General features: G+C 40.6%; 1 protein-coding gene across 1 annotated transcript; it reads right to left on the bottom strand.

The window, feature by feature from the left end:
- Nucleotides 1–11,949: 11,949 nt before the first annotated feature.
- On the bottom strand, nucleotides 11,950–16,442 carry LOC127761547 (receptor kinase-like protein Xa21). The gene is made up of 3 exons (XM_052285856.1): nucleotides 16,310–16,442; nucleotides 13,132–15,744; nucleotides 11,950–12,539 (listed from the first exon to the last, which is right to left on the bottom strand). Exons 1-3 carry the CDS (start codon nucleotides 16,401–16,403, stop codon nucleotides 12,148–12,150), a joined length of 3,099 nt encoding a protein of 1,032 aa, XP_052141816.1. The 5' UTR covers nucleotides 16,404–16,442; the 3' UTR covers nucleotides 11,950–12,147.
- Nucleotides 16,443–18,147: the final 1,705 nt, after the last annotated feature.

Below are 18,147 nucleotides of genomic sequence, written 5' to 3'. Positions count from 1 at the left end.
GACTTACTCCTCAAAAAGGGAGTACAAAAAGATAGAGCATGAAGTTTCTTCTACTTCACAAGGAGTAGCTGCCAAGATGCTCTTCGGGTTAATCACCGTGGACAACACATATCAGCGCGAGATTCAGAGGGCTCTTGGCGACCAGATCAGCCGAAACATGGAGGCCTACGTCGACGACATTGTGGTCAAAACAAAGACATGCAACAATATGATTGACGACTTGAGGGAAACATTCAACAATCTTCGACAACATCAACTGAAGCTAAATCTAGAGAAGTGTACGTTTGGAGTACCATCAGGGAAGCTGCTTGCATTCCTTGTCTCTGGGCGAGGTATTGAGGCAAACCCAGAGAAGATTAAGGCCATCGAGAACATGAAGTTGCCCACAAGACTCAAGGCGGTACAAAAGCTGACTGCAAGCATGGAAACACTAAGTTGATTTGTGGCTAGGATGGGAGAACGGGGACAACCTTTCTTTGCTTTACTTAAAAAGCAGGATAAATTCTGAAGAAGTCGATGCCAATATCCTGGTCGCAATGGGTATGTCACTTGTAACATGTCTGAAGAAGTCGATGCCAATATCCTACTCGAAATGGAGAATTTGATGGAGGAACAGATGCAACAGGTGGAATAATCTGTGGCTGATTTTCAAAAGCGTTGTCTTCAATCTTTTGTCATCACACAACATGGGCCGATTCAGCAGACTCAATTTCTCAAGTCGATGGTTGAAACACTTCAAGATACAGTTGATGAAGTAGTTCATCGTGCATTGTTCGATTAATCTAGAGTTTTGGTGAATACATTGCAAAAATCGATCAAAAGAGCAATCGATGAGTTAATTGTTCAAAAATGCCAACTCGGTGGGCAGATTGAAGAACAACAACAATATCGACTCGGGGGGGAGGGGCAAGCATATCAGTATCGACATGATTAGTCATATCAACAATATCGGCTAGAAGAAATTCAAAGACATCAATATGGAAAAGATTGAGCCGATAGAATTGCAGAGTTAGTAGAGGACCAATTTGGACTTAAACCTAAGGAATAAACTTTTGTGTATCAGCTGCCATATCCTGAAAGGTTTGATAGGGTTCCATTCCCACACCGATACAAAGTTCTAGAGTTCTCCAAGTTTTCAGGGCAAGATGATATATCTATAACTGAACATATCTGTCAATTCTTAGCTGAATGTGGGGAGGCATCGGCTGAGGAAGCTCTGTAAGTAAGATTTTTTTTCCATCGTCTTTAACTGAATTGGCTTTCACATGGTTTTCATCATTACCATCAAATTACATCGGAGGATGGGCCGATCTTAAGAAGCAATTTCATGATTATTTCTTTGCTGGAATCAAAGAGTTGAAGCTTTCAGATTTAATATCAGTTGTACAGCAAGAGGAAGAATCGACTATGGAAAATATTCAAAGATTTTGTAATGTTCGCTGCAATACTATACTTTGAGCCTAAGTGATGAGTATTCTAAGGATTGTCAATACCTATCAAAGACAAATATTTTTGCCACAAGTTCAACAACCTAGCTCATCTAATGCAGGCAATATCGGCTTATGAGAGCCGATGGCAAGAAGTAATGGAGGATCAATTTTGGAGTAATCAAGGTCAGATAGAAGAGAATTTTGAAACATGAGTCCTCATACTCCAGAATTGGTGGGCATGTGTTATCGCCAATATTTGGTAAGATTCTTTAGTGAATTTGGCTAAGGAAAGAGCATAATCAGCTGATGTAAACTTATCCAGAAGTGACTGAGTTCAACAAGGAATCGTGAAAACTATGGCATGGCGGCTTAATTCTACCTATTAATTACGTAGGATTTAGTAATTTCCTTTTATCTGTAGGAAGTGTTTATTTAGTGTCCGATTAGGACTTGTATCTTTCCTTTTATCTTTAGGAAATATGTGTCGTGTCCGATATAGACTAGTATCTACACATGGGTATAAATATGAACTCCTGGGGTCCCTGTAATTTATCCATTGACCAATACAACTACTATCGGTGCATCGCCACCCTCTTTTCTAAGTTTTTTATTTATTAACCGGCAGAACTTGGCACCTGACGCGGGGCTGCATCGGCTTTCGATCTCCGGCGAAGGGGTAAGTCCTTTGTTCCATCGGCCCCGTAGAAATTATATCGGCTACATTGGTGTTGTTTAAGGCTGCATCGCTTCGACCTCTTGGATCGCTCTTTTTCGGTTGATATATTTGCATACCTATTTGTTATGTATCTTAGTTAATATAAGTCGATTTCTCAATTTACTTGTATCGGTCAGATCTTTTTTAGGGTTTTGCCGGGATCGGCTAAATTGTTTTGTTGATCCAGATTAGCTAAGGTATCCACTACCCTAAAAATCAGTCAAAGGCTTGATTGTCTAGATGTTATGTTTCTTTTCATACTTCGTGTTGTGGGTTTGACCTACTAAGTCGTGCTTAGAACCATAGTCTTTAGCCTGGTTTTTGATTGCCAATAAGAGTTTCATCGGGGTTTCAGCCGATAAGGTCTTATAAGGATTACATATAAGTTGGTTTTAGCCGATCGCAACGAAGGTTTCATTGTTTCTCTAATCGTTTGGATTTAATGACATCAAATCTTCAACCGATTTATGCTTTAACCTTTGGATCAGTGTAGGGGGTGGATATCGAGCTAGCTCGGCTCGGTTTGGCTCATTTGGATAATGAGCTGGCTCGACTCAGCTCGTTATCCTAATAAGCTAGAATCTTGCATTGGCTTGTCTCGGCTCATTTGTCAGCTCGAGCTAGCTCGTTTAGATAGTGAGCTAGAGCAAGAAAACAATAGGCTTGAGCATATCCGCAACTGTACACAAGAACATTAACACAAATACACAAGCAGGTAGGCATCGACATCACTCCAGCAAGAAATGCGTCAAGAATAGCATGGAGTCAGAACATAGCAAGCCAGCTAGCAACATAAGTAGAAGGGGATGTTAACTATGGAGTAGTAGCAGGTGCCGGGTTGCCGGCTGATTTGCTTGACCCTGGCCAAGCTTGCCCGAGCCCTCCGTGCCGAGACCGATGGCGACCGGAGACGACGAGGTAGAGGCGGGGGATGGGTGCCCAGCGGCGGGCTTGGGCTGCGTCACCGCGTCATGATCCTGTGACTGAGCTGGCAATGGCTCCTGGCGCTACTACGACTACGAGCGACCGGCTAGCGGACAGAGGGGATGGTGAGGCCGAGGAGCTGGGGAGTAAGGCGGCCGGCAACGCCGATGAGCTGGTGTGCTGTCACGATACTGGGACAAGAGCAAGAGGAAGGGGCGGGGGCATGGGGATGAGAGCGAGAGATGATAGCGGCGGCGTGGGCGCATGATGTTCGCTGCTGGCGGAGGTGGATTGGCGACTTGAGAGGGCCGCGTACGATGGAGGCGGCGGAGCGGCAGAGAAGAGGGCGAGAGGCACGAGGCATGCAGCTAGGTTTACTGGTTTAGTACTTTACAAGCTCTAATGGGCCTATCCAGCTATGGGCTTTGTGGGCTTGGCCTGGTGCTGTTGGGTTACCCTAGCTCGTTAAGGCTCGCGAGCAACTCTCAAGCCAGCTCGAGCTGGCTCATTATCTCTAACGGGCTAAAAGGCTAGCTCGGCTCGTTAGGAAAATGAAATAAGTCGAGCTTATCACGAGTCGAGAGAGCTAACGAGCCATGACCTTTCCGTCCACCCCTAGATCAGCGCTTATTCTATCATATCATTATTAGCCGATTGGTTTTTACTGGATTATATTATTGTTATATTACATTATCATTAGCCAATTGTCTTTATATCATTATTTACCCAAGTGTCAAAATTTGCATTGGAGATATAGTCGATTGTTCAAAACCCTCATCAACATCGGCTAGTATCGCTCTATCGGCTTATCAGCCAATCAACTCTGTGATCATCAATTTATCTATCTTGTCAGTTGCAGGATCCAACTGACTGGCATGCTCGCATCTCATCAATATTTTGGATCTACACTGGAGCTAAGCAGATCTCCTAGGTTGTTGTGTTCGTCGACTTAGTTCGCACCAACACAGATTTGGCATCATCGGCCAAGCGTGGATTTTTCGTCAACACTATCCTAAGAATGAGATGAGTTCGAATTGTAAAGCCCGCTATATGATATGGTATTTTACTATTGATCATGTCTTGTCCTAGTACGTGATTGGGATCGGCTTGTATAGTCCCTGGAGGTACATATGAAGTTACAATCTTACCCCAGAGGGTGTACAGGAAGTTTCTACTGTTGGAAATAATAGATGGGTCTTGGCCCATTTGAAGATTAATTCCTTGGAAAATCACAAAAACACACCTTATGGGACGACGTGCATGGGGATGTTTAGTACCACATTGCTTATCTAAGAAGGGAGAATACTCTCCTAGTCACTTGAGGCATGTGTGGTGGAGAGAAAAAGAAGAACAAGCGTGCGCTCGCTTGCCTAGGCTCGCCTAATTTTTGGAAACACACCAAATAATGCGGTGCGTGGAGCGGCGTGGAGTTTAGATAAGTTACGCGCGGCTTATCTGGTTTGGTTATGCGGTGTAGAGATCGTGCAGGAGTCCTAATCATGCGTCCAGATATCTCTATATAAACCGAGCAACCGCCTCCTCACAACATACGCAAAAAGTAATCTAGGGTTTTCCTCCTCTACACTGCGCCGTTGCTCATAATCTACTCCGTCCTGCTCATCAGCGTGCACTTTCGATCGAGAAAGCATGTCTCTAGAACCTTCGCCTTCGATGTGCTGCACCAGGAGAAGGCGCGCGGCAATAAGGTTTTCGGGAAGCGTTCCGTGCAACTGCTTGTTGTTCGTCCACCACAGCTCGTCTTCCTCTTCGCTCGGGTGCTGCGCGCTGTTGTCAACGTTTGGTACCGCACGTTCTTCCTGTGGTGCGTGTTGCTCCTAGTCAACCCGATCCACAGCAGAACTAGAACCCCCAGTACGTTGTTCACCATGTTTTGCATATTTGATTTGTTCATGTTTTACTGTCTAGTTTATATGGATAGATTGTATGATGTGATTTTACTAGTTTACATGTGTAATGTCATGATTTATTTATGAAAAAAATTAAATCAATATATGTTTATATATTAAACAACTACGATACCACCATAAAGCTAGAAACTCTAAGGGTATCCCCTAGAGTTACGGGTGCCAGTTTGCAAGAGTGGTTGGAGCAGTCCTGTGACATCTTCCTAGGGAATATTCTTCGCTTGATGGCGTAACCTTTAAGTTTCATCTGCCCTGGTCGAATAGTACTTTCCTAGGCACGAATACTTCTTTCCTAACACCGACCATTTAGTGTTTACCTGTCACAGCAAGTTGAGAAGTGTCTGTCACAAGTAAAGACCTCTTGACTCATGAATGGGAGAGTGTTTTGGCTGAATAGGGGGATGGTGTTTGCCTCTTGCTATGGCTTCAACACGCTTATGAACTCCCTGACCCATGCGCAAGTTATATCTTTGCTCGATGAGTGGTTAGACATAATTAGAGAAGAGAGATAGGGTGGTCTAAAATTTTTTTTAAAAAGAGTAAAATTAACTAGTTTAAAGTGAATACATATATCAGTTAAAAGGTGGTACAAAGTGAAACATTATCAATAAAATATGGTCCAAATAAATCACAACTCACTCTATTTGAAACCATAGGGACTATACTTTGGTTGTTTGGGTGAACAATCTTGTTCACATTTTTTTTTAGGATCGAATCACAAGAACTAAGCCAACCAGAGGGGGGGTGAATGGTTAGTATACCCAAAAACCAAAAACTTTTAGCGGAAATAAAAGTTACCCTCGAAATCGATGGATCGCGGTCTGACCAAAGTTGTCCTGCCGGTCTGACCACTTGATTGCCGTCGGTCTGATCGAGATTAGATCTCCGGTCTGACCGCCGAGATCAGCTGTCGCTCGCTGTCGCCGCCGCCGGTCTGATCGCCTCGCCACCGCCGGTCTGACCGCCGGTGAGATGCCGGTTAGATCGCCGAAACCCGGTGAAACACAAATCGAAGAACTCTCAAAGTAGATGACAACTTTATTGCTTCTCTCTGTGTTTACAAAGTACACCAACAACAATCCTTACAAAAATCACGACTAAACTCGAAACCCTAACTAAACTAGCAACTCAATTGCTCTCAAAAGCGATACCGGGAAGCCTCACGCTCCCCCTCTATTTATATATGAGGTAGGCAGCCTAAAGCCACGAACCAAACTCATACAAGGAGTCCTAAACACCTTAGGAAACCCTCTAGTACAAGAAAGAAACTTTACATAACCAATCGTACCAAATTTGGACTCCTTCCAAATTCGACTCCGCATCCCATACGTACACAATACCTCCATCGTATGCCATATGAAATCTTCACTAACCACGTGTATCAACTCTAGCCTTAGTATCCCGCATGATATCTGACCACCACGGACATCGTCTTACCACCAAGCCGACTCCCGGTCCATCACCGCAAATACTCTCCCGAGGCATCGAGTCACCTACATATGAAACAAACAAAGAAACCATATTCCGAGACCAAGCTATCCCCAACTTGACTCATTATTAGCAAACAACAGTATTACATACGTATAGTATCAATCTAGAAGCCATAACCACGAAACAATCACGGATATTCAAAGAAACAATCCGAAACCGAAACCGACACAGTGTCGGCCGGTCAGACCGCGGGCTGGCCGGTCTGACCGCTCGATCACCGCCGGTCTGACCGGCATACACAACCCAGTCTGACCGGTCACATGAAATAACAGCAGTACATGTAGATTCACCTGTGAAATCCGATCATCTCAAAAACCACTTCGAAAATAAATTCCAAATATCAAAACCAATAATCACAGATGCCAATTGTTCATCACAGAATAAGAATCAAAACACACGTTGATCTTACAATCTCCCCCTTGATGAACACATTGGCAAACCCATTAAAAAATGTTTTGGTGTTTGGAAAAATAAAAACAAAAGTGGTAAAAGGCACACTTCGTACAAATGTACACATCGTGCTCAAAAATCCAAAAGAAAACTTCCCCCCTTTTTAAAAGAAAGAAATTCCCAATTGAACCAAAAACATGCTCTTCTCAAAAACTCTTCTCTTCTCCCAAAACACATCTCTTCTCCCCCTTTTGACAATGATTTCATCAAGCATAGGAATTATGTTCATTAATGTATAAGAGCTTAGCATACATATAGCATATCATGTCATGTGTTGCAAAAAAAAGATGATGAATCCATCTATAATATAACAAGCATGCATTAAAGTATAACCATGAACCAAAGATTTTACAATTAAAATTGAATCAACAATCAAAATTCATGATTTCATACGATTTATAATGCAACATCTTAACAAGCACATAGGTTGAAGAATAAACACTAAACACATATACCTATTGCATTTATCACTCTTTCTCAAATAACCTTTAGCACAAAATAACCAAGAGAACTTTTTTAACCTTTTCTTTTCTTGAGCATTTTTGCTCATATTTTTCTCTTTTATTCCGGGTACGTCGCTGTCGTCAAGACTGTTTCCAGGGATTCGGCACCCATTATTTTGCTCACATCGAATACGTCCTTGTCGTTAAGACTATTTCCAAGGATTCGGTATTCATTTTTTTCATATTTTTATTCTCTTTTCACAATGAGCAATTAAAGCTATTTGAGGAGCAACAATTCAATAAAGCATATATATATAGAGCATTTATAAATCAAACCATATGCTAGCATCAACATTGCATATTTACTTAATTCAAGTAGAATTTTAAGTGTCATGCATCATCTCCCTTAAAAGCAAAATCTAAATCTCTTGAAAAGACTAGAATACATACAAGCTATGCTAGAGACAAATAAACCTTCAAAGTATTGCTAGCATGCGCAAGAAAATACCATATGTATAGAACAAAGCTCTCTTTTCTCAATTTTTTCATTGTCATATTTTTGCTTGATAAAATCATGAGGTACAAACTCCCCCTCAAATCATGCCAAAAGGAATTCATAAAAAGCACTAACTCCCCCTCAAAATAACCTCCAATTCTCCCCGAACAAAAATCAAGAAGAAATCAAAGATTTTGAAAAAGATATCCAATTGCCAATGATATCACCAAAATTCTCAAGAATTGACATACATCCAATAGTTAAAAACTATTAAATGAGAGAGTAGACCAAAATTATGTCAATCCAAAAGTAAAGTGATGTTACCTTGCAACGCAATCGTCATCTCAAAATTGAACACTCATGGGGAGTATGCCGCCAAAATACCTACGAACGAGAAGATGTCGAGGCCTCCGTGTTGGGGTTAGAAATAAGAAATTTTGGAATCCAACACTGAGTCACACGACCTGTAGAACCAGTAGGTACATACACACTTACAAAATCAGAATCAGACTTACCAGAAAACTTACCTTTTTGCTCCACAAAAAATCCAATTTGAATTTCGCGCAAAATTGCCCTGAGGCCGGTCCGACCGCCGCTGTGCCTGTGTTCTAACCGGGCCTGGCAACCGGTCTGACCGCCGGTTCACCTGCGGTCTGACCGCTGGCCGGTCTGACCGACTGGTCAGTGTCGGCCTAACCGTGGTCCTCGAATTAAAACCCGATTTTTGCCAACGTCGTTTTGCAAAAGCAATTTCTCTTTCCTTTTTCTGTTTATGGGCAAGTCTAAAACAAAAACCAACCAAATGTCCATCTTTTTCACAAAAAGAACAAGTGTACTTCTCACGACAAGTTTGTGAAGTAGATGATTTTGCATCAGCAGAAGGTTTTGCATTCACAACATTTGATTTCAAAGAAGATGCATTCAAAGAAGACATGATGCCAGCAGATTTAAACACAGTGTTCTTAGGCTATGTTTCAATCAAAATTTCACCTCTCCTAGCAACACCCAAAACAGTAGGAGGATGTTTAGTATGATGAGCATAAGAATCAAAACCTAAACCACGATTATTTGTGCTAACCTTAGATTGATCAAGAATCATGTTGAGGTTCTTTTTACCATCAGAAAATCTTTGCAAAGAACTTTTCAAATAAGAAACCTCCTGAGTAAGAATAGCACAATTTTTGCAAGCATCCAAAAGACCTTTTTGTTTTCTACAAGTTGAGCAAGAAAGAACATCATCTTGTTTAACAGTCTCTTCTATGTGTTTAACACGCCCTAAAGCATCTTTCAACTTCAACTCATTCAAAACACACTTTGAACAACCTTGAGAAATCAAAACACCATTGTTTTGTTTTGCCTTATTTGCACATGAAGCATTGACCAAAGAACTTGCACAAAAAGCAACTTTGTATTTTTTCAAAACATTCTTTGTCGCAATCAACTCATCAACAACACGAGCATGTAAAGCAAATCCTAGAGCAAAAGAAGACTCCAACTTTTTAGATTTTTCAATCTCAAATTTCATTTTTTTGCAATTAACAGAATTGACATTTCGCAAAGCATTAATTTCAGAAAATAAAACTTCACAAGATTGACAATTATCATCATTAGGAATCAAAGATTTTAATATAGCAATTTCAGCATTTAGAATCTCAATAGTGTGATCCTTCTCATCAAGCACAACAGAACATGTTTGAAGTTTCTTAGCGAATTTGTAAGCAGCATATTCTAATTGATTATAACTAAGCTTTTCTTCATTATCATCATCAGATTCATCAACATCAGAACTTGCATTACGAGCAATAAAAGCTAGATCAACAACTTGCTTACCTTTGTTCTCTTCTTCATCTTCCGATTCATCAAAAACTTATATTAATTCTTGAATTAGCCACTGCATACAATGCTTCTTCTTCTCCTTCTCCTTCATGTTCTTCTTCTTGTTCACCTCATCATCTTTGATTCTACCATCATCTTCCTTCTTGCCTCTCCCAAGCTTAGGACAATGAGAGCGAAGATGATCAAGTGCCCCACACTCAAAACAACGATTCGGTTCTCCTCTTTTCCTGTTCCTAACATTTTTCATAGCTCGAGAAAATTTATTAGATAACAAAACCAAGTCCTCCTCCTCGAACTGTTCGAGTTGATCATCGGGCATGGCATTAAATAAAGCAAGAACAAAAGACTTCGATGAAGAAGCACCAACCAAAAAAGTTGAGGAAGAAACCAAAGCACTAGACTTAGAATCAACTTTACGAGCAAGAATATTCATCTCATGCATGAGTTTTCAGTTTTGTGTAAAGCGAATCCAAAGTCAAAGTAGACATATCAACTGACTCCTGCATAGATGTAACTTTCATCTCCCAAATAGACATGTCAAGACCATTCAAAAAGTAGCGAGAAATCTCAGATTGTGGATAATTAGCATCATAAGAAGAATCAACAGATCTAAGATCACTCAAAATTTTATTAAACAGAGAAAGATAGTCATCCAAAGCTTCTCCAGGTTTCAACTCAAATTTAATATACTCCTTTTTGAAAAGATCACGACGAAGTTCTTTAATATTATTTGATCCTTGATGAAAATTACTCAAAGCAATCCAAATCTCATGAGCAGTTTGAAGATGAGCAACACGATCAAAATCCGAACGAGAAATCCCACTCAAAAGAATGTTGCGAGCTTTGCAATTTTGTTCAAACTCAGTTTTTGCAGCAGCAGAGTTAATAGCTTCAGGAATCACATAAGGATGAGACACTTTTCTCCAAATATCATAATCTTCAGCCATAATATAAGATTGCATCCTACTACACCAATGAGAAACATCCGTTCCATCGAAAACATGAGACTTAGTTGAAAACCTAATAGGAGTAGCCATGGCAAAAACTCTAGATCGATAAAAATCCAAAGAAGAAAACAAGGCTCTGATACCACTTATAGGATCGAATCACAAGAACTAAGCCAACCAGAGGGGGGTGAATGGTTGGTATACCCAAAAACCAAAAACTTTTAGCGGAAATAAAAGTTACCCTCGAAATTGATGGATCGCGGTCTGACCGAAGTTGTCCTGCCGGTCTGACCGCCTGATTGCCGTCGGTCTGACCGAGATTAGATCTCCGGTCTAACCGCCGAGATCAGCTGCCGCTCGCTGTCGCCGCCGCCGGTCTGATCGTCTCGCCACCTCCGGTCTGACCGCCGGTGAGATGCCGGTTAGACCGCCGAAACCCGGTGAGACACAAATCGAAGAACTCTCAAAGTAGATGACAACTTTATTGCTTCTCTCTGTGTTTACAAAGTGCACCAACAACACTCCTTACAAAAATCTCAACTAAACTCGAAACCCTAACTAAACTAGCAACTCAATTGCTCTCAAAAGCGATACCGGGAAGCCTCACGCTCCCCCTCTATTTATACATGAGGTAGGCAGCCTAAAGCCACGAACCAAATTCATACTAAGAGTCCTAAACACCTTAGGAAACCCTCTAGTATAAGAAAGAAACTTTACATAACCAATCGTACCAAATTTGGACTCCTTCCAAATTCGACTCCGCATCCCATACGTACACAATACCTCCATCGTATGCCATATGAAATCTTTACCAACCACGTGCATCAACTCTAGCTTTAGTATCCTGCATGATATCTGACCACCACGGACATTGTCTTACCACCAAGCCGACTCCCGGTCCATCACCGCAAATACTCTCTCGAGACATCGAGTCACCTACACATGAAACAAACAAAGAAACCATATTCCGAGACCAAGCTATCCCCAACTTGACTCATTATTAGCAAACAATAGTATTACATACGTATAGTATCCATCTAGAAGCAATAACCATGAAACAATGACGGATATTCAAAGAAACAATCCGAAACCGAAACCGACACAGCGTCGGCCGGTCAGACCGCGGGCCGGCCGGTCTGACCGCTCGATCATCGCCGGTTTGACCGGTATACACACCCCGGTCTGACCGGTCACATGAAATAACAACAGTACATGTAGATTCTCCTGTGAAATCCGATCATCTCAAAAACCACTTCGAAAATAAATTCTAAATATCAAAACCAATAATCACATATGCCAATTGTTTATCACAGAATAAGAATCAAAACACACGTTGATCTTACATTTTTTTCTAAAATTAGAGGTTTAAATTACTTTATTTCAGCCTACAAACTTCGTACTATTTTACAAGAAGCAGGAGTTAGAGCACTGAAAAACAAGCGGTATGTCCTCGAAAAGAAAAGGAAGCGGTATATGTCCGCTCATACGTTTCACACTTCCAATGTAGACTTCCTACACTTCCATCCCTGATGTGACGTCTTGATTGCATGTATTTTGCTGGCTACTTGCTTCATGTTCAATCGTTCAGATGGTAACGAGCGAGAGCAAGAAAGTGCTACTTGTAGCAGATCAACGAATAATTGGTAGATCTCATTTTCTGGTACCATCTTTTCCTGGGCCAAGTTATTGCATTCCTTCAACAGATGAGCATCAATGACACTGTATATTTGATCTGGAAAGCTGTTGTGTACAAAGGTAATAATGTCCAGCCCGTCCGTGAACATAGGATCTGTCGGCCTTTTGCATGTCAAAATCTCCAGTAGCACTATACCAAAACTATAAACATCCCCACAAGTTGAAGCATGGCCACCTCCCCCGTACTCTGGAATAAGTAATATGACATAGTTATATTTTTTTTTCTAACTCAAAAAATAGTGCTCCCTCTGGTTTATAATACTTATCATTACTTTGATCATTGTTTTTAATTATAATATATATATAATAGCAATAAATATATAATTTTATTTAATTACTTTTTTAGACTAATATATATATATATATATATATATATATATATATTAAATTTGTTTGGTGCTCCATGGTGCCCGGGCTCTATGATTCAAATTGAGTATATACTCAATTCAAATGAGTATGAAATTTTTTAAATGTTTAGGTATTAATGATCTTCATATTTCTAAGACAAATACTATAGATGTTATTTATAGTTAAAGTTTTAAAAGTTTGATAATAGCATTGTACAAAATGATACTCCCTCCGTTTCACAATATAAGTCATTCTAGCATTTCCCATATTCATATTGGTGCTAATGATATATATCTAGATTCATTAGCACCAATATGAATATGGGAAATGCTAGAATGACTTATATTGTGAAACAGATAAAGTATTATATATCAACCGGATGGGGTAGTTATCGTCTGAAAAATGAAGGTATATAAAATAAACATCAATACCTGGAGGAATATATCCTATTGTCCCCTTGAGACCAACTGAACTAGTCGAACCCGCCCATGTCGACTGAGCATTAGCATAAAACCGTGCAATGCCAAAATCTCCCAGAAGAGCATTCATATCATCATCTAGAAGGATGTTGCTGGGCTTCAAATCACAATGGACAGTAGGTCTTCCGCAGTCGTGGTGTAAATAATCCAATGCATCAGCTACGTTGACAGCTATGCTTATTCTTTGAGTTAAACCTAGATGTTTTGGAGCTTCCTTGTCCACTCTGTGGTGTAACCACGTGTCGAGGTTCCCATTAGGCATGAACTCATAAACTAAAGCTTTGAAAACATTGCCTGCATTATCTACTGTTGAGCAAGCGGTTTTAATAGGAAGAAGATTCCGATGCTGAATGCTTCGCAGTGCTTCACATTCCGACAAGAAGCTCCTCTCTGCTCCGCTCATCTCAAGGTTGAAAACCTTCACGGCCACTTCCATTTTGCTTTCCTTCAACTTTCCTTTGTAAACCGAGCCGTAACTTCCTTTCCCAATCAGGTTGAATTCTGAGAAATCCCTTGTTGCTTGAGCTAAGTCCTTATAAGTAACTTTATCAAAATGCTCACCAAAAGTAGGTTGGAAATTGAAATATGATCTTGACGTCCTTTTCTCAACGAGTAAAAAGTAGGCCAATAGTACGAGTGACATGACGCCAAATATTGGTATCAATATTTTGACTAAATAGTTCACTCTTCTTGCTCTTCGAGAAACAGTATGGCATGAAGGCATATGCAAATCCATGGTTCCACCACATAGTCCCGGATTCCCAATTAGTGAAACAACTGTAGCATTACTGAATACACCAGTTGTTGGTATCACTCCTTGGAAATTATTGAAAGACAGATCTAGTTTAGTGAGCTCCAAATCATCTAGATAAGCTGGCAAGGGGCCCGACAAATTGTTATGAGAAAGATTGAGCAGGCCTAAGCCCTTTAGATTTTTGAAGGTGACCGTAATATTTCCTGTAAGAATGTTTTGGTCTATTTGAATGATCTGTAAGTGTTGACATTGGTCCAAGGTTTCAGGAATTGGGCCACTAAAGTTGTTCGAAGAAAGCTGTAATTCGATAAGTTGTTTAAGGTTACCAAACTGAAATGGTATGCTCCCTTGGAGATTATTATAGCTAAGGTTCACCATCAACAAATTTTGAAGGTTTCCCAAGCTAGGTGGTATAAAACCTGTGAATTTATTTTTCGCTAAAGACAACCCTGTCAACTGTCTAAGATTGCTGATAGAGGGTGGAATTATTCCGCTGAAGCTGTTCCCTTCGAGATTTAAACGTTGTAGGTTTGTCAGTTTTCCAATCCATTCCTCAATTGTACCAGTAAGATTGTTGTTCTCAAGTGAGAGTTGAGTTAAATTCTGAAGTTCTCCTATGCTTAACGGGACAGTTCCAGATAGTTCGTTTCCACCCAACAACAGACGTGTCAGACTTTTAGACAGGTTACCAACTGAATTTGGTATGATTCCCTCTAGCTGATTCATTGATAACGAAAGCTGCTCAAGAGGACAATTTGCTAACGCATGCAAGAATTCCCAGCCTCCACTGTCGTCTGCTTTAAGGTCGTTTCCCTCAAGGTTTAGATAATACATACTCGAAAGCTTTCCTAAAGAGCTTGGTATATGCCCACCTAAATTGTTGGATGGTAGATCTATTTGTTTTAGCGCTGAGGCATTGCCTAAAGAAGCTGGGATGTTACCTTGGAACATGTTGTTTCCCATGAACAAATAATAGACACTAGGGAGGGCATCACCGATGTTATATGGCAATGTGTTGCCTAGCATATTTGTGGACAAGGATAATTCCTGAAGAGAAGAAATGTTCGGGAGAGTTTCTGGGATTCCACCTGATAAATAATTTTCGTTTAGGTACAACTGCTCTATGTTTGGCAAATGCCAAAGCTCATCGGGGATGCCTCCGTTGAGTTGATTTTCTGCAAGAGAGAGACCTTTTAAAGGGGTGATGCTTCCGAGGGATTGTGGGATGATACCAGTGAGATTGTTCCGGAAAAGGGTCAAAAGTACTAGCTTGGAAAGATTCCCTATGCTAGGAGGGATCACACCGGTTAGCTGGTTTTTCGAGATAACTAAGTGGGTTAAATTGGAACAATTTGCAAGTCCATCTGGAATAATTCCGTGCAAGCGGTTTTCTTTCAGATTAAGGACTTCTAGGTGTTGTAGATTATTAAGAAGAGGTATGGGACCATACAAGTTATTATCACTGAGAACAAGGTTTCGGAGGAACGTTAAGTTTCCAAGAGAAGATGAGATTTGGCCTGACAGGCCTTTGCTAGTGAGGTTGAGCCCCGTGACGCGCAAAGGTCTCGCCTGGCTGCAGTGGACACCGGTCCACCTACAGAAGTGGATGCTGGTGTTCCAATCGCTCAAGGCACCGTTTGGATCGCTGGTGATGCCCTGCTTAAAATCAAGCAGGGCCTGCAGATCTACTCTGTTCTCATGAACGGTTGCGCAACGAACGTTGCCAGCCCCATAACACAGCAACAGCAGTGCAAACAGTATAAGTGTAGCGAGTTTGTTGGGTTTTTTGACGCACGTATGGCCCGTGTTACCTGCAAAAATGAAGAACATAAACATTGTGGCATCTGGCATGGCATGCTCAGCAGCGAGCTACACCAACTACATCGTGTTCTTCGTTGGGGTTAACGCGGTTACTCTGTGGTGCCCATGGACCTACTTGTTAAACCAGGTAAACTAAAACAGTCTTCTTGATCTTTTCTATGTATTATCTATATGTCATATGTTATATTATAATAAAGAGGGGTTTAAAAATTGCCACAGCCATAACGAAAAAGATAGAAACTTGCAAAAAAATTCGGTCACTTGAAATTTAGACACACCCACTTTATAATATAAATGTACTTTAATTTATATAGAGATAAAAGCAATAGTTGAGTATCAAATACAATTTTATTTTCAGGTCCTATCGAATTCGAATGCAACCCGTGCAAATACGTGTGCTAGGAACTCAGTCGTCTAAACAGGAAAGCTTTGCAGGGTAAACAATTCAATCATCCCAAACCCCAGCACTAAACATGAGGAGCGGCAGCGACTAGAAAAAAAAAAAGGAACAGACTGAAGTTTCAAGTACTACGGGGAGGAGAGAGAACTGCGTACCTCTGCTCGGCCGGAGCGCACAGAACGGCATCCTTTTCTGCCTTCTTTTGCCGGGTGGTTTGTGTACTCTGGACTTCGAGCTGGATGAGGGCATTAGGCCCCATAGCCCACGGGGTTTAAAAACGGTTTTACAGCGGCGTCGTATCCACACACTTCAGCTGTCGCGCCTCATCGTAGCTTGACCGCAGTAACAGCGTAGACCTTGACTCCCCCGGGTCATCGAGACAGTCCATTGCTAGTACTTCCGTAAAAAAAAAAAAAAAGACAAATCCTGAGTTTGCGTGTCCAACTTTAACTGTCCGTCTTATATAATTTTTTTTTATAATTCGTATTTTCATTGTTGTTAGATGATAAAACATGATTAATATTTTATGCATAACTTGTCGTTTTAATTTTTTTTCAAATTTTTTTTAAATAAGACAGACGGTCAAACGTTGGGCACGGAAAACAAGGTTTGTCTTTTTTTCGGACGGAGGGAGTACTTTTCACCTCCCTCACCCACCGTAGCCGTCGCTGTTTGAGCCTGACAAGATTTTTGCGGCGTACGCAGCCTAGCTCATTCAGCCGGAAACAGAGAGAGAAACTCCGCGCTGATGAGCGGCCCGTCTCGGGGCGGCTTCGATGCTGCCAAGCTCTAACCACACATGAACGGTTACTTTTCAAGATTCTCGCTCCCCGAATTCGTGTTGGTTTTTTGTGGTGTTGGAGCTTCCAGAATTCGATTCTGTGGGCAGGATTCATTCGTTGACAGAGCAACGGGTCTAGTAAACTTGTACGTATTCGATTTGGATAGCAGTGCTAGCTAGACTGCTAGATACGAATGCCGTGTCATCCACGGCTACATATGTCGCCATACATACTGATCGTGAATATCTCACGAAGCTGTGAAATATCAGCTTGTGACCAACAATCCACTGAACAGGTCGAAAGCAAATCAATACCAGATGTCTGAAAAGGGTTGTATGAAAAGTTTTGCGTAGTCCAACACATTTGTAAAAATCAAGTTCATGTCCTATTAATGTCGGTTGAAGAAAAGATCACAGAGAATGAGAGTGTAGTTTTTTACCAAGTCTCTTAGGGTGTGTTTAGTTCACGCGAAAATTAAAAGTTTGGTTGAAATTGGAACGATATGACGGAAAAGTTAGAAATTTATATGGGTAGAAAAGTTTTAATGTGATGGAAAAGTTAAAAGTTTAAAGAAAAAGTTTGGAACTAAACAATGGCTTATATTGCTTTCATTACTCTATACCTCTGGTTTTGTACTTCACAATCTAGTTGGAGATTGAATTCAATGAAGTGTTATATACTTCAATATTTACTTTGTTATTATTGTATCAACTAGCATGGTGGTCCGCGCAGATTACGCGGCTAGCATCATTATTTTTTTCTCATATAATAGCATATATGTTTTCTCAGTGTATTATTTAAATATATTAAAATGACAACATAATTTTAAACTAGCATGGTGGCTCGCGCAGATTGTGCGGCTAGCATCATTATATTTTCTTTCATATAATAGCATATATGTTTTCTCATTATATCATTCAAATATATTAAAATGACAACATAATTTTAAATTTTGCAATAACTTTATAAAACTACTAATGTGTAATATTGATATTGTATTTTATATACGTGTTAGTTATTAATTATTTTAAGGGACTGTCTATGTAACAAGCAGCTGGAAATTTTGGGTTTGTCAGCCCTTTTTTTGGCTGACCGTGCGATCCACGCATAGATGAGCGATGCGCGTGAAAAAAAGGGACCACCTATACATTTGTTGATAAATTTTCTCCTAAAAATTTGACAGATGTAACTATAGTACAATCGTAGTGTAA

The sequence above is a fragment of the Oryza glaberrima genome, chromosome 2 (assembly GCF_000147395.1).
Source record: "Oryza glaberrima chromosome 2, OglaRS2, whole genome shotgun sequence".
NCBI classification, from domain to species: Eukaryota; Viridiplantae; Streptophyta; class Magnoliopsida; order Poales; family Poaceae; genus Oryza; species Oryza glaberrima.
The sequence above is the reverse complement of the archived record's forward strand: the minus strand, read 5'-3'. Positions and strand labels throughout refer to the sequence as shown.

Coding starts and splice junctions, on each gene's coding strand:
- LOC127761547 (XM_052285856.1), bottom strand. CDS start 16,403: ATGCCCTCATCCAGCTCGAAGTCCAGAGTACACAAACCACCCGGCAAA. Junction 15,745..16,309: donor TGCGCTCCGGCCGAGCAGAG/GTACGCAGTTCT, acceptor TCATTTTTGCAG/GTAACACGGGCCATACGTGC. Junction 12,540..13,131: donor AATAGGATATATTCCTCCAG/GTATTGATGTTT, acceptor TACTTATTCCAG/AGTACGGGGGAGGTGGCCAT.